Here is a 15,294-nt window from a genome sequence, read left to right on the forward strand (position 1 = left end):
ACTTCCGTTCTCCACAGACAGCGATGTTAAGTCATCGGCACCATCTAGTGGTCGAAATTGAAAACTACAATGTAAAGAGAAATCTGAAAACAGAAAGTTAATGAAGAATTATTAAGTTTAGAAGACATTTCAAAAATATATAAATTGATGAAGTATTTCTTTGATTTTTTTTTTAAATTGTATTTATTAAAGCAATTGTGTACAGAGGGTGCAGCTCCTCTTTTAACTTTCTTTAAAGGCCCTGATTTCGCAGTATATATACACAACTATAACAATTGAGGGTCAAAAATGTAAAGAATAAAAAATAATTGACTCAAGAGGAACAGATGCATAAAAGGCTTTATGTAAATCTCGAGTTTGAAAAATCCACACATTGTTCAGTGTTTGTTCTGTGAGAGCAGACATTTAATTTCTCGCTTTCTCTTTGCTGGTGTGATTCCTCTTTCTCACCTCTATCGAAGATTCAAGACTAAAACCTCCTTTTGGTGTTTGTCTGAACTGACTTTATACGCTCCAAAAAGCAGAACCAATGATCTAGAAACAAATAAACGACCTTAAACATATTAAATTTAAAACCTTTTTAAATAATAGTGTATTGATACTTGATTGGTACAGCTGCAGTACCATTATAAGACCTTTCCAAATTGTTAAATTATGAAACACTTTAGAAATAAAAATGATCAATTGTTTTCTTTTCCATGAATCTCAATATTTCTTTTGCAATAAGCTAATTGAGGCTTTTGAAACCTCAATTTGAGAACAAAAAAAAAAAACATTGACCCACTTGCAGGAGGCAGCGTTACTCATGTCAGAATTAAATTTGTTTCCGCAACCTCTTTTTTCTCTCGTTTGGGAAACACACGTCGATAGCAAACGAGCACAAAAGAACACATTTAGGTTCCTTCATGAATTAATTATGGGATTTCTGAACATCTGCTGGATGAAAAAAAACAAGCATATTCTGTATGTTTCTGTTTACACGCTTGTGTGTCTGGGCAGACGGAGCCTGTTTGGCTGCTCTTGTTTGCCTGCATCACATTCATTATGGTGGGAAGACACGAAACGCTTGGAGCCTTTGGATTCAGACTCTGTGGGAAGCCATCTGGCCACAATAACCACGCTGGTGTTCAGATGGGGAGGTCCTGAACCAGCCCACCACGGCAGGATCGGACAAAGCATCTGGGGGCCACCGAGGAACTGGTGCACTGCAGACGAGAGCCTGGGAGGAGACGCAGAGAGGACCTCAAACTTCTTCACTGCAGCCTCGTTCTTTAGGGGGATTAAGAAACAGCTTTTTATTTTTTGCTTCCGTCGAACAAGGACTGTGAATCAGTTGCTTTACCAAAATAAAAGCTGAGAGTCCTTTTAAACAAAAGCCCAGATGAGCGACAAAAAAGGCGCTTCAGTATGTAAAGACTCATTTAGTTGCACTAAACGTGCACATCAACCTTTTTAACTTCATAAAGAGGAGACAACTGCTGCAAGTATATTATCATCACAGAAAAGTAAAATACAGACAGAGATATATATCCAAAAACATCTTTAATACTAAGAAAACTACTGATAGTTAAGAAAATCCGGCGATGTCAATGTTATGCATGTCTGTCCTAAAGGAGTGCGTACACGCCGTAGTGTGCCGCTCACAGGGAAAGGGTGACGGTAGCTGCCGTTAACATCCGTCAGTAATCGCTTCAGAGCTGCTCTCAGATCATTTTAGTGCAAATGCAAAGTTCTATGACATGCATACGTTTGGATATTAAGGCCATAACTTGTAATCATATACAAAAAACGTTCATGGTGGGCATCACAAAGCTCTTGATCCGGTTTCTAATTCTTTAAAATTGAAATGGGTGAACTTTCCTCTTTCAAAGAAAAGTATAGAATATAAATCTGGACTTGTGAGGCCCGACGCTGATCTCTTGATAAACATGTCAGACAGACGAGAAGTTAACACAGAAGAAACCCTGGATTTAAGTTATATTAAAAAAACACAAACATAACCTCAAAAGAAGTTCCTGATAAATATGATTGAACTACAGGAAGCACCCATTACACTGGGATGTTATTGGAGAATGTGCTTTACTTCCAGCTGTCACACAGCGGCCATCAACATGATGGGAATGCTCAACTTGAAAATCATCAATGTAACGTGCCAAATCTTTCACATCAAGTTTGACAAATGCAACAGTAACTATAAAAAAAAGACACTTTAGGCACGTTAGTCTACTTAAAAAGACGCTGACTGGGTAAGAAACCGTAGAAGCATTCTATCCGAAATGAGAACATTTACTCAAGTCGGTCAGAAGCATCAATTTTACATTGAAGTTGTAACTGCTGAACAAAATAACTCATATTTTGTACAAACACACTTTGACGGATGTCTGGTAAGCAACATATCGGCGTGAGTGGGTCTTAGAGAACGACCACGAATGATGCAAAACGGTCGAAACAACAGAAATGTCGACACGAGTCAGTCAATGTAGTGAGACATTCTGATGTCAGAATGAGTGGTGTGCTGCTGTTGGTCAGTGTTTGATGAACAACACCTTGCATGCACTGTTAACAGGTCACATATCAAGTCTTAGGGGTTTTAAATCCAAGCGTTCAGATTGTGCTTTCAGAAGCGTTCCTTTCGCCGCTTCATGCTTTGGATCCAAATCTCTCAGATGAGCAAAAGATTCCTGTGCCAAGAGATTCAGTAGAAAGGATCTAGTCGGACTCAGTGTGGTGGACCGGTGAGCTGTGGGTCTGGCTGTGTTGGACCGTAGATCCCTAACACACCAAGAGCATTGCCGACCATTGCACACTTTTCTCTGGCTCTAGTCGACCTAATCTAAACTTGTGGAACAAGTGGCAGACGCAATGAAAGAGAGAACTGAGTAACCTTGCAAATCTATGATTTCACTGGTATTATGGGGTTTCTTTCCCTTTTTCCTCTTCTTTTTTCACAAGCTTGGCTTGACAATTAAAGTGTGCAATATCCATGTCATTTTTTTATATTCTCAATTCCCAATCGGAAAGAATTCTTTAGCAAAATGGCATCGTAGATTACCTCGTTTCAGACTGCCGACTAAAATATCCCCTCTCACACACACAAAGTGTGTGCATGTTAGCGGTCAACTGTCCACCAGCTTAACAAAGAGCTCAAGTGCAACTTTTAACCGGAGACATTAGGCAACAGAAAGTCTTTAGATGCACCAATTCTTTGAGGCTGGCTTGGTGTGTCAGGACCCTAAGGCAGCCAAAATGTAGGCCACAGAACACTGACTGAGGGAAGAGAGTCTAGGGGGATGTGTATTGCGGAGCGCATTACTCTTGGTCCATCTGTCTCTATACACTCCAACCCCCCCAACCATGACCTTCCTTTTCCCCAATCGCAGTCTAAAGGGAAGCACTAGTCTAGGTCTAATCTGCCTTTAAGCTGGTTTTGAGCAGCACTCTCCCTCCCTTCCTCTCCGTCTTCCTCCAGAAGGTTTGCCTGCAGCTTAACCCAGATGCTGGAGTCCCGACTGCAAAGAGCCTGAAGGAACAGTTCTGTGTGTTCTTTTAGCCGGTTCAGGTCGCTCTGCGTGCGCCGGTTCTGCCGATGCAGCTCCTTGGTGCGGAGTGCGATATCCAGCAGGCCGGACTTGCTCAAGATGTTGTAAGTGTTGCAGAAGCGCTTCCTCTTTGAATCGACGCCACCACCGTCGCCGTGTTTACATTCTTCTGATGAGCTGATCTCCGGGGTGACTTCAGTGACAGACAGAGAGGTGGAAATCTCTGCCTTGCTGACGACGGACGAAGGCCTCTCACTGGCAGGACCGCTGCCTGCACTGCTTTCTATGGTGGGGAGAGAAAGTCGGCTCTGGAGCAGAGGCGACATGGTGATGGGTAGAGCGGGGACACTGGGAGTGCTTGAGGCAGAGTCACTAGCACCACCACTCAGTTTTCTCTTCTGCTTCTCTCTCTGACAATGTTCCCGGTTGTTGGAGGTCAAAATGCTACCCCTCTCTGACACAGAGGAGGAGGAGTGAAAAGAAGACGAGGATGAGGAAGACGAGGAAGCGGTTCCTCTCCCCGAGGAACTAGAGCTGTCTCCGGGATATGGAGCGATCTTGGGGTAGGATTTCAGGATTGGAAGATACTTCTTAGGGCGTCTGTGTCTAGAGGAGGCCTCTTTGGAGGCAGGGGAGGCTTGACGAGAGACCACAGGCTGAAGAAAGACCACCTGGGGCTGCTGGACCACCGGCTGAACCACCTCCACCGCGGGACTGAACCTCCAGGGCTTCAGAGCAGGAGAATTATCTCGAGGCTACAAAAGGAAAGAAGTCAAAGTTCAGAGCCTTAAAATAATAATAAAACATGTCCCATGAGCACTTTTCTATTTTAGATGCCTGTTCTTTTAAGGTACAATGAAAAATTATTTTAAAAGTTTGTAACTGCAACACTATTTACGCCATAAAGTGAGACTGGAACCCCACATTTTGTATTTGTGACTGACAAATAACTCACTTAACAATACTTCAAAATTATTTGTCTGTTGATTTAATGTCATAATAATATCGGCACCATAACCCACAATGTTCTGCTGTAGCCACATAACAAGACGGTCAGTTCTCAGATAACTAATCCTCTTTCCGGGATTCGTGTATGATGCAGATCCACTGAACACGCATTCACCCCTGTGTTGGACTCTTTTATGAGACAGCTGTTACAGGTCAATCTCTCTGGTTATCACCATTTGCAGAGACTCCAGTATAGTTCTCCACACTTCACTATTAAGCCATCAAACCACATTACAGAATCATCAGATAGAGTTTCGCTTTCATTTCTCTTTACTTCGTATCACCCTCATAGGTGTGCTTTCAATGTCTCTCTCTCTGTCTCTGGGTACAATTGAATTAATTTTGTACGACAATTTCATTCAATTATGTTCTATCCGTAATAGAGACGCCTAGTCACCCTCGATCAAAGGAGGATCAGATGACACATGCTGGCTGACGTGCAGTCCATTCATCGAGACAAACTGCAGACGCACACACCTCAATGTGTCCGGCATACCAGGGTTTAACTAGTACCAATGTGAAACACTAAGAATGATCAAGACAAAACAAAAAAAACTCAGCTTGAGACACACCGTGCCGGCAGAAATTATATTTCATTAGGAAGAGCGATGTAATGATCATTGCAGTGGTATGAAATGAGCTATTTCATTTAATCAATGAAACAAAATACATTGACATCATTGTGATATCATTGAGTTTAATTAATTAAAAGTTAATCTGGTCTGCTTAATTAACTGTTTGCGACCAAAACTTCTATTTGCTGATGCATCTATGTAGTTGTACAGAAAATAGTGTTGACGCTACGTGAATGGTCTCAGTCTTTTTTTGGCAACACATTCCAGGCAGCTGTGATGGGAATGTGAACACGCATTTAAGTTAACCACAGGCGTTACCAGTTTGACATGCCTATAAGCGCTGTATGAAGTTAAAGGATTAAGGGCTGAACCAGTGCGGAAGTACATAATTCCTCCATACAGTAAGGTTTATGTTACAGAGTTATATAGTCACGCTGTGTGGCAGCAGCGTACCTGCTTGAGGAGGACGTTGTTCATGATGATCATGGGGGAGATGCTCGAGTAGGAGCCTCCCATCACAGCCAGTTGAGAGGACTGGGGCCCCGAGCCAGAAGTTTGCAGTCCTTTGTGTACGACTCGGCGGGGCGAACCCTCAGAGTCTGTGTTGTCCATTGTGCTCATGTGCTCCGAGCTTGCATCTGTAGACCAGGAAGAAATGTTAACGGGGTTCAAGTCAGCGATGCTTTACGATCCAAGCACATTAAACTGCCGCGAGAGCAAAGCCGAACCTGAGAATCCAGAGTCTCTCTCTGAATCGGCCCGGCTGCCTCCAGACTTCATGAGGCGGGGTCTGTCCGACTTCCTCTTGTTGCTCATCTCCTTTCCTGCTGTAGGTTACGACAAACGTCCTCAGCTGCGAGAAGCTCTCACAGCAACTACAAGAGCAATGACAGAATGTAATGTTATGTAAATAAACATACAAAGTGTTAGCTGACACATTCAGTTATCCTAGTGGAGGGCAGCATATCGTTATCAGGACCTGGCACATGCTTGTTATTTCAATGTAATGGTATAAAATAAATACCACTTGAGTTGCATTAACGTTCCACTTTACTGGACAGTTACAGGTTAGTGCAATAAACAAGTCGAATATGAGGTCATATGTATATAATACAAATAATATTAGCTTATCACCATCCTTTGTATTAAGCTAACGCACGACATTCAGATTGACAGAACAGAACAAAAACACCAGACGCCATTGCTATCATACTTATTGTCAAAGTAACGTGGCCAATATTAACGCAACGGTATTGTACGTTAACTCTTGTACAAATATAAATACATAAAATGGTTAACGGTAATAACTAACTAATTAGCTGTACATTTAGTAAATATTAGGAGAATGCAGCTCTGCTGGCTAGCTTACCGTCACGCGGCAAACGTTAGAGCGTCAACAAAAGTAAGCGGTTAGCTAAAACGTTGGTAAAACACACACAAAAAAAGAATAAGCGGAAATCTACCGTATCCGGTTCCAGCGACGCTGAGGGGGTGACGTTACGGGCTTCGCAGCCGGGTCGAGGCGGGCTGTCTGCGGCGTTTTGGTGAGTTATTTCCCCCTCCTCTATGGTGTGGCCGTTGCTGCTGCCTAGCTACGTCGAGGCAGAACTCAGTGTTCCACGGTGTAGCGCACGAGACAACGTGGCCCCGCCCCCTGCCCCCCGCTCGGTCACGTGCGGCGTACGGTGGCGGCAGCCGTTTACCGTCGCGGGTCTATTGTCCTCCGCTCCGTGAGCGTCAATGCGGAAGGAGAGGCTCCCGACAGTGCCGTGGCTTCTCACGCGGCTCCTGGGCGGCGTATAAAAAAAATAATTAAAAAAATAAAAGACACAAGGGGTGTCGGTTACAGACGCGCTGCCATATTTGGGTGGTGAGGGCGTGTCCTCGTCTGGAGTATCGTCGACGTCATACGTATTTCCAGGCATCTGATTGGCCGACGCGCCCAGCAAAGCACAAAAACGTGACCACTGCCAAATGTGTGGCAAATTAAGGGACATTGTGTTCGGTGTGCGGTTAGGTGGTGTACAGTATGCCGACAGTGCACGCATCTTCAATAAACGGTCCGGGAAATGACGTGCACCGGAATGCACTGTTGTGTTACATAAGACACATAAGAGCCTTGCGGGCCCGAAGATAAGAGGAACAAGTCTTCCCTGCAGCATGTTAGAAGAAGTAAACACACCGCTGCCTGCCACTCAGAACAAAGCGTTTCTCACGTGTTGATCGTCACTGGGCGGATGCTGCTTTTCCTCTTACTGCACGTTTTCAAGCTTGCATTTTTTTTTTTAATGCAGGATGAGGTGGCATAGTTGTGCCTACATGTCTGCAGGAGACAGGAAGTGCTGCTAATAGGCCTGTCACTCTGCAAGAGAATCCATTCAAAGTAGGATTAAAGTGCATTACCTGTTGGCACTCATTTTAAATCTATCTATTTGTTCGTCACTTCACAAGTCTGTCCTGCAAACCTAGTCCCCTTGTTATGCGAGACAACGAACAAGTTTTGCCCCTTAAAATTCAGCCACACCTTGATCATCAGACATATCTCTGAATGGATGAACTGTGCTTTGTTAACAATGAGCTCACTACCGAGATCCTCACATGTCTCACATCCTAACGGTCTACCAATGCACATGTAGAAAACACAGAGGCTCATTGTATTCATACTGTTTGTTTATTTAATGAACTTCGAAATATGCTGTGTCACAAAATAGGTATAATAACACACATGATTAACAGAGGAGTCAGACAGCAAAAGTCACAGTAAACATGAAGTCATAGGATGGATGGAGGTGCAGGCTCACAGCATTCAACTCATGATCTGTGGTCTATTATGAAACTCTTGTGTCATATGTCTGTTTATCAAAGCCAATCAATACAACTAGATTTTTAGATTTTGGTCTGTTAAAAACAGCAGAGCCAAAGGAGTGTTCAGATACGGTTGTTTGATTGGATAATCAATCAGAAAACGTCTCGTGTCCGATTGGATAAGGGAAGATATGCAGACAGAAGATTAACAGACGAGCTGTTGTTTGGCTCTCCAAAAAGTGTCTCCTCCAAATTAACCTACGGGCCTCAGTGTGAATCAGTGAAGATTTATCTTTTTTTGAGGCAACTGGCACCTGAAAAGACAAAAAATACACATTAAAGACGCTCATATTGGTACCCCGGAACGTGTATGAAACACATCCGTGTCCACTTTTCTTAACCAACCCAGCATTTGATGTTAATTATATCACGGTCATTCTCTCTTAGACTTATTATTGGATTTGCCCTTTCAAATTAGGAAATAATTAAAACATTGAGTAATCCATTAAAAAGTACATGTTTTATAGCTGTTACGTAAACATCTGTGAGCAAAAACCACAACAAAGTACAACAAAATCTCAGTGACCATAACACCCAAAAGACTTTAAACTGCCTTCAGATACTGACTGCGACTTGAGAAGGTTTTATTTTCCATGCTCTTTACAAACAGATGAGCCTCCTGAAATGGTAAATTCTCAGCTATTTCCAAATTGCAAGTGGACTCAAGTGGTTTTTAGACTGACTAATGTACTAAAATAAACTACAGATTAACACCCAATGATTATTTTCACACCTAAATAGATGGAATAAAGGATGCACATGGGTTCATAGGTCCCTTAAGACTGTGTGTGTGTGACATTTCTCATCGCTGAGTGAAAAGGCCAAAAATAAACTCTCCCACTAAAGATTGGACGGAGGGGTGATGAGATAATACGCCTCTGGCCCTTTAAGTCATGGCTTACGAAGAAATAATTAAGAATTAGCCCAGATATAAGTGTAGGTCCAATAATGCATCTTTTAGTGGGGCTCATGAATAAAAGGTTGGATGTATTCTCGTCCTCTGTTGGGGTAAGATGTCTCCTCACATCCTTGTAGAGGAGATGGTGAAAGCTGCAAACAGCTGACCTAGTTTTCATCACGTCGAGCACCTATTTAAAATCCCCCGCTGTTCCTCGCTGCCCAAGAGGGAAGCGCTGACTGAGCCAGCGGTAAAGAGTTGATTCAAGTGCAAAATAATACTCACACACCCATATTTATACACGTTGAAAGACTTGATTGTTAACGGCCGTGAAGAGATCCTCCATACTGAGATGGGGAATAAAATAGATCTGAGGCTCCAGCCGCTTCACAGTGAGAACAATAAAATGGATGTTATCTTCCACCAGTTGCAGAGTTTCTTTGCCGTGTCAAGATGGAGGGATACAGCAACATGAGGAGTTTCCTCCTTGTACTAAAATGCCTGTAAACCAAGAGCTAGCCGGCTGATTTCAATAACTCAGACTGCTCGTACTACATGCCCATATCTCAGCCTCTCGTCAGCTCCAGCTGAACAAATACATCTTCACAAATGAGGACGACAAAGTAAAGGACGCTTCAATGTAAATGAGTTGTTGTGTTGAGTAAAACTTTTTTACTTTTCTGACAATTTAGTATGCTTCCTCCATCTAAATAAACACCCTGGATACAGTTTGTATCAGCTGGATATTGTGTCTTTCTTGGACCTTTCTTTTATCAGAAACACTTTGTAACACCCTACAAACCTGATTGCAGCTTAAAAGTCACTCTTTATTGAACACCAACTCAAGATTGGTTACATAACGAAATAGCAGAAACAGAAATTGTGGCGACAGACACGGAGATATCATGCTGACCTTTTGACCTTCATGTGAAAAGAGATACCAACACACAGCTAAATACCAAACTCACTGAACACACACCTCCTGGATCGAACTGTAAAATAACAGTTGGATATTTCTCTTAATTCCTTGCACCAAAAAAAGCCTTTCAGCCTCGCTCACAAGATAGATTTTGTCGCTTTTTGGATTTATTCCTTATTTAACTCACATTCTGTCAGCTGCAGAATGGGACATGTAAAATATACTGAGCCCCTCCACCAATCTTTACTGATCCCTGCTTTTTTTTTGTCCTCGTTTGTAAATCTTGCGTCCTTGGTTGGAACCGCCGGCGGCCTTGGATTATTATTATTATTATGATGATGATGATGATGATGATGATGATGATTGTGTAGCAAATGCTCCGTGGCTTTACGTTAGAAGCACGAGCTCAACGTGAATGTCCGGTGATTACAGAGCTGCCAAAGAGAGGAGCAACACAGCAGACAATATGTCGTGAGACTGTTTAATCTCATCTGTCCTTGGTCGTCTGACAGCGAGGGAGAAAGGAACCAGTGATGAATGTAGCCGTAAATGTCCAGATATAATGGAGTGTGTGTGTGTGTGTGTGTGTGTGTGTGTGTGTGTGTGTGTGTGTGTGTGTTTGTGTGTGTGTGGAGGGCGATCCATCTCTTACTTGCCACAGCCGTTGGCGGTCTTCTTGTGTTTCCTCCTCCGAGGTCTGTTCTTGATAGACTCGCTGCTGCTGTGGAGGAAGTGCAAAGTGCAGTGAAGATATTGATGTGTTCAAGTCTGATGCACTCAAAGTTCACCCACTGACCTTTTATTATTCAGCTGTTTCTGACGGAGTCTAAAACAGTGGGGAGGAAGGAGAAAAAACTGGCAGTTAGGTGTGTTATGAAAGATATCGCAATGTTGAAAATAGTGTGTTTTCAAAAGAGTTACCTGCATTCACACCTCTGATGCTCCACAAATGTGAGTTCCACGTGATGCATGGATATCATGGGATGAATCCTCATCACCTGAGGAACCATATTTTTTATATAAAGGGACATTTTATTTAATACAAACATCATCTTTCACATATTTTCTGATAAATCATGTCCGGTTCAAGCTCTTTTTCCAAACCTGCAGAGTGATGTTGCTTTCGAGGGAGGCCTGGCACTCCAGGTTCTCGTCCCCGCAGCAGCCGGAGCAGCGCCACAGCGGGACGCAAGCGGGCAAGAAGATGTACTCCACTTCCCCCGGGTACTCCTGCTCCACGTCCACCAGCTGCTCCATGGGCCGACACATGCTCTTCGCCATCACCTCGTGGAACGGCATCACTGTACCAGACAAAGCCGAGGGTTTTAGATAACCTGCGAGGGGGTGGAAATGCTGTATTCGGTTCGGGCGGCCCTTACCTCTTGAGTGACTGTGCTCTGCAGGGGGTGAAATCTGCCAAATGCAGAGAGAATGATTAGAAACAATTGACATCTACGGGGATCGACCATTCAAATATATTTAAAAAACGGCATTGACAACAATGCCAAGCATTTGTAGCATGAAACTCATACAAATTAGAGATTAAATGGCTTTAAATAGTTTCATTGTGCAGCTGCAGAGCGCCCTCATGTGGCAGATAAAAGGGACTACATGCACATTGATCCAGTGAAAACATTGATGCAGCACAGTGTCAGGAGAGTACCACTGTGCAGCTGTTTAAGTAGTAAAGTGAGCCCGCCCTTAGGAAAAAAAAACCCACAACGCACTTGATTTCTCAATCTGATGTGATACCAGAAGGTTTATTATCACAAGAAAGCAAAGACCTTGTAAGAATGCAAAGAATAACAGCAAACAATATAGTTGCTGCTTTTGCTCGTGGGAGTTTTACGCCCAATAAACAGAGTTCAAACAAAGGCGGCACTGAGCAGTTTCACGACTCAGCATGGACTTCTCTGATTTCTCAGCCTCCAAACTCACGACGACAATGTTCCTGATTTTTGAACGGCAAATGGAGCCGAAACACAAAGTGCAAAGTTGATCTTGGCGCTCTGCTTCTTTTCAATATCAACAATCTTCTTCTGACTCCTCACCTCTCCTCTCTGCGAACACGGATGGGAACATCGTCTTCTTAATGTCACACGCAGTTTAGACAACAGAGGGTTTTGTTTTTTTCTTTATGTTTGCTGGAAATGAGTTTGTGCCAAAGCGCATGCTTCATCCAACAATACAAGCAGATGCATCGCAGAAAGCTGTAATTAGAATAAAACATGCGGCCCTGCATAAACATCACAGTGAGATTGAAATAGCAAGATGTTGGACACGGTGAGCTGAAACTGCTGGTTTGCTATAAAAGGACAAAATATGGAAAATAATTAAACATGGAAAAATGTCTTTTCTTGTCCATTTCTCTTGTGGCTCTTTTTTTTCCGTCCTCTAATTTAGTAACTTCCACAAAGCTTCAAGACAAATGCAAGTAAAGGGTTATTATCATCCTGAAGATATTTTGCAAACCTGCATTTTAAAAACATTTTTGAAACTATAACAACCAGTTAGGACATACATGTTGTGATTGCACCAGTTATTAATGTGGTGCTCCTTTGGGATTCATAAAAACTTTCTCAATATCTCTTATTCTAGATGTGTTTTTCCTGATTCTGGAGGCTAAATTCTCAATTTCCTGCAGCCAAACTACTTCTTTCATGGTTTTATCCCTCTAACATTGTGCCCCTCATGCAGGCCATTCATATCATGTTACAAACCATGAAATATATATATATATTTCATGGTTTGTATTCATGATAATATATCATGAATTGGATTCCAACCAAATGCATTTGAACTGTCACAGTGAACGTTATTATTCTTAACATTATCCTCTGTGTAATTCAACAAATCACACACAGCAATTTGGATGAAAGATATATAAAAAAAATAAAAATAAAAACATTTCACATTATTTTTAAGGTGACTTTAAACTTTAAATAGCAACCTCACCTCACCTCTGCACTATTAAACACATGTCTTGTTATTCCACAGTCCTTTAAAGACCGGAGCTTGCTCCTCAACACAAGTCTAATCTCCATATTCACACTGTGCAGCCGGTTCCCTGCTGAGAGACACTGAACGTATCTGTCTTGCCTCGGGCCAGGGAACCAGCAAGAGATGAAGAGCATAAGTCCCTCATCATCACGGCCATGAGAGCAGGACCTGCAGCTGTCTGCTGGACCATGACAGACAGCGTTTTCCTTCTCCACCTCTCTATCTCCACCTGGATCAGTAACATGCAACAGCTGCACCTGAAGCTGCTGTCTGAGCCACATGACACACACACACACACACACACAAACACACACACACACACACACACACACACACACACACACACACACACACACACACACACAGTGAACATGGCAACCCCACTGCATGGTGGGACACAGCCAGATAAAATGCAGATACAGGCTGGAGGAGTGTGGAGCAGATGTGTCCTTTCACATTGGGAAAAAAAAACGAGTGACTCCTGTTAGCTTCACTGAGGCGCTAAAAGGAGGAAAAACACCTTGTCTTCAGCATGCTGAATATGTAATAATGTCAAATTCAATGCTGAATATTCCACTAATAAATAGCACAACCATTACCAAAACACCTGACACTTCGAAAAGTGCAATGTCCCATGTAAAAACAGTCTGGAGTGGGTTTGCGTTACCTGTGCAGGTGCGAGCTGCAGCAGAAGCACCGAGCAGAGCTGCGAGAGTCCGATGAAACTTTGCATTGTGCCCAAGATGAGCTCCCTGCCCTCTCCTCCGGCCGCTCGCTGAGGACTGAAGGAGTCTAAACAACAGCGAGCAGACTCTGAGGATGAGGAGGATCTTTTTGAGTGGCGTGTTGGCCCCGCTGCGCGCGAGCAGCTGGGATGGGGAGCGCGCGCGCCAAACCCCCTTGAACACATAGTTGATTATCAATAGGAGAGAGAGAGAGAGAGAGAGAGAGAGAGAGAGAGAGAGAGAGAGAGAGGGGGGGGGGGGGATGATGTACCGCAGTGTCTCTCTGTTATATTAAGCAATTATAAACACAACTTTAAATACTTGTAATGGTAAAAGTAATCTTGATAAATCACTCTAAAGCTAAAGCTATACATTGCTATCTACATAAGTAGGCGGGGCCAATTGGAACGCACTCAATTCCTCCAATCAGGAACCAGCCAGGGTGAGGACACTCTGCGCATGCTCAGTAGGATCCTCTCTCTGTGCCTGGGGAAACTTGAAGTTCAGACTCGACGTGATTGCAAACTCTGCTAATTGATTTTCATTTGTATTCGTGTGTGTGTGTGTGTGTGTGTGTGTGTGTGTGTGTGTGTGTGTGTGTGTGTGTGTGTGTGTCTCACATTAAAATGAAGAATCAGGTGTTTCATTATATTGGCGCGTTGAACAAACCCTCACAAAAAACATAACTCATGACTCACTGCTCGTAAAAAAAAGTTGACATTTTGAAGATGCATGGTTTAAACAGGACGTGGACGTGTACACAGACATAAATAAAAACCAGTTGGCCGCCAGGAGCGGTGGGAAAATACAAACTGTCTACATGCAAAAAAAAAGAAAACTTCATATCCCAATAACGATTTGTCGTTCAGAAGCTTAAAAAAACAAACGCTTTATTTCAAATCTTGGCAGAAACGCAGTGGATTTGAGATTATCAACATTGATACTGCAAGAAAGACTGATCCCTTTGGCTTATGAATACACCAGCGTGTGTTTATGTCCAATAACATGCCCGTTATTAGTTTATGTCTGGAACGAGGGACATAAACACTGCTTCATAAATGTCCCGTTGCATAATACATGGCTTTCAGTTACAAATAATTCAGATTCTCAATTATGTTGCCAAAATGGCTTTAGCTGCAAGTGACAGCAGCCATTTCCTAATGCCTGTTTGCTCATTCTGCAGGCTGTGAATCACAACTACAGATGTGCTCCTGTGTTTACCGGCAGGGCCCAGCTGTGTGCCTCCACAGCCGGCGTGATTTACAGGATAATTGGGATGGTGGTGATTTTGAAGAAAAAAAAAACAGCCTCCGTGGAGGCGATAACTGAGGTGGATGATGAACACACTCGCCTCTCTGCTACTTTGCAGGCTGTGATGGAGCAGCAGCTTGTTGCTCGAGCGGTGAAAAGTCATATTTGTCAACTTTAATCCAAGCTAAGTCATTTCATGCAAAACCAGCAAGTTCAGGATGAGTTTGCACAAAATATATCTAAAGAATCTTCAAATTGAGGTCACAATACAGACATATAATCAGGATTTCAACATCCTGACAGATTTGGGGTGCACTATAAGCTCCTTTTTGAACCTCCTGGCCTTCCCACTTGGCCAACACTCCCTCCAGGCCGGCTCAGCTCAGCCACCGTCCGGGGGTTTCCCCCTTCCTGCTCAGACTCCCAGAGGTCAGACGGACAGCTGCTGCTTCCTGTCTCTGGGAACCACGCCGATGCTCCAGTCCCAGTGTCCATCAGGGGAGGACGGGGTTTC

At 43.2% G+C, this 15,294-nt stretch overlaps 2 protein-coding genes across 6 annotated transcripts; both read right to left on the reverse strand.

The window, feature by feature from the left end:
* Window positions 1–2,060: 2,060 nt before the first annotated feature.
* On the reverse strand, window positions 2,061–6,853 carry cipcb (CLOCK-interacting pacemaker b). The gene is made up of 4 exons (XM_068577656.1): window positions 6,586–6,853; window positions 5,851–5,997; window positions 5,576–5,760; window positions 2,061–4,294 (listed from the first exon to the last, which is right to left on the reverse strand). Exons 2-4 carry the CDS (start codon window positions 5,936–5,938, stop codon window positions 3,395–3,397), a joined length of 1,173 nt encoding a protein of 390 aa, XP_068433757.1. The 5' UTR covers window positions 5,939–5,997; window positions 6,586–6,853; the 3' UTR covers window positions 2,061–3,394.
* Window positions 6,854–7,774: 921 nt separating this feature from the next.
* On the reverse strand, window positions 7,775–13,621 carry LOC137785713 (snake venom vascular endothelial growth factor toxin HF-like). Of its 5 annotated transcripts, none has more exons than XM_068577168.1 (7): window positions 13,472–13,621; window positions 11,184–11,217; window positions 10,909–11,105; window positions 10,726–10,802; window positions 10,601–10,630; window positions 10,457–10,525; window positions 7,775–8,241 (listed from the first exon to the last, which is right to left on the reverse strand). In XM_068577168.1, the coding sequence occupies exons 1-7, from the start codon at window positions 13,535–13,537 to the stop codon at window positions 8,205–8,207; spliced, it is 510 nt and encodes a 169-aa protein (XP_068433269.1). In that variant the 5' UTR covers window positions 13,538–13,621; the 3' UTR covers window positions 7,775–8,204. The 5 variants fall into 5 exon arrangements, with proteins under 5 accessions (XP_068433269.1, XP_068433266.1, XP_068433265.1 ...); XM_068577165.1 differs by lacking the exon at window positions 13,472–13,621 and adding an exon at window positions 12,765–13,000 and having other exon boundaries at window positions 10,457–10,522; XM_068577164.1 differs by lacking the exon at window positions 13,472–13,621 and adding an exon at window positions 12,765–12,998.
* Window positions 13,622–15,294: the final 1,673 nt, after the last annotated feature.

This window comes from Clinocottus analis, unplaced genomic scaffold (genome assembly GCF_023055335.1).
Source record: "Clinocottus analis isolate CAN_PGR_092001 unplaced genomic scaffold, fCliAna1.0.p SCAF_15, whole genome shotgun sequence".
Classification (NCBI taxonomy): Eukaryota; Metazoa; Chordata; class Actinopteri; order Perciformes; family Cottidae; genus Clinocottus; species Clinocottus analis.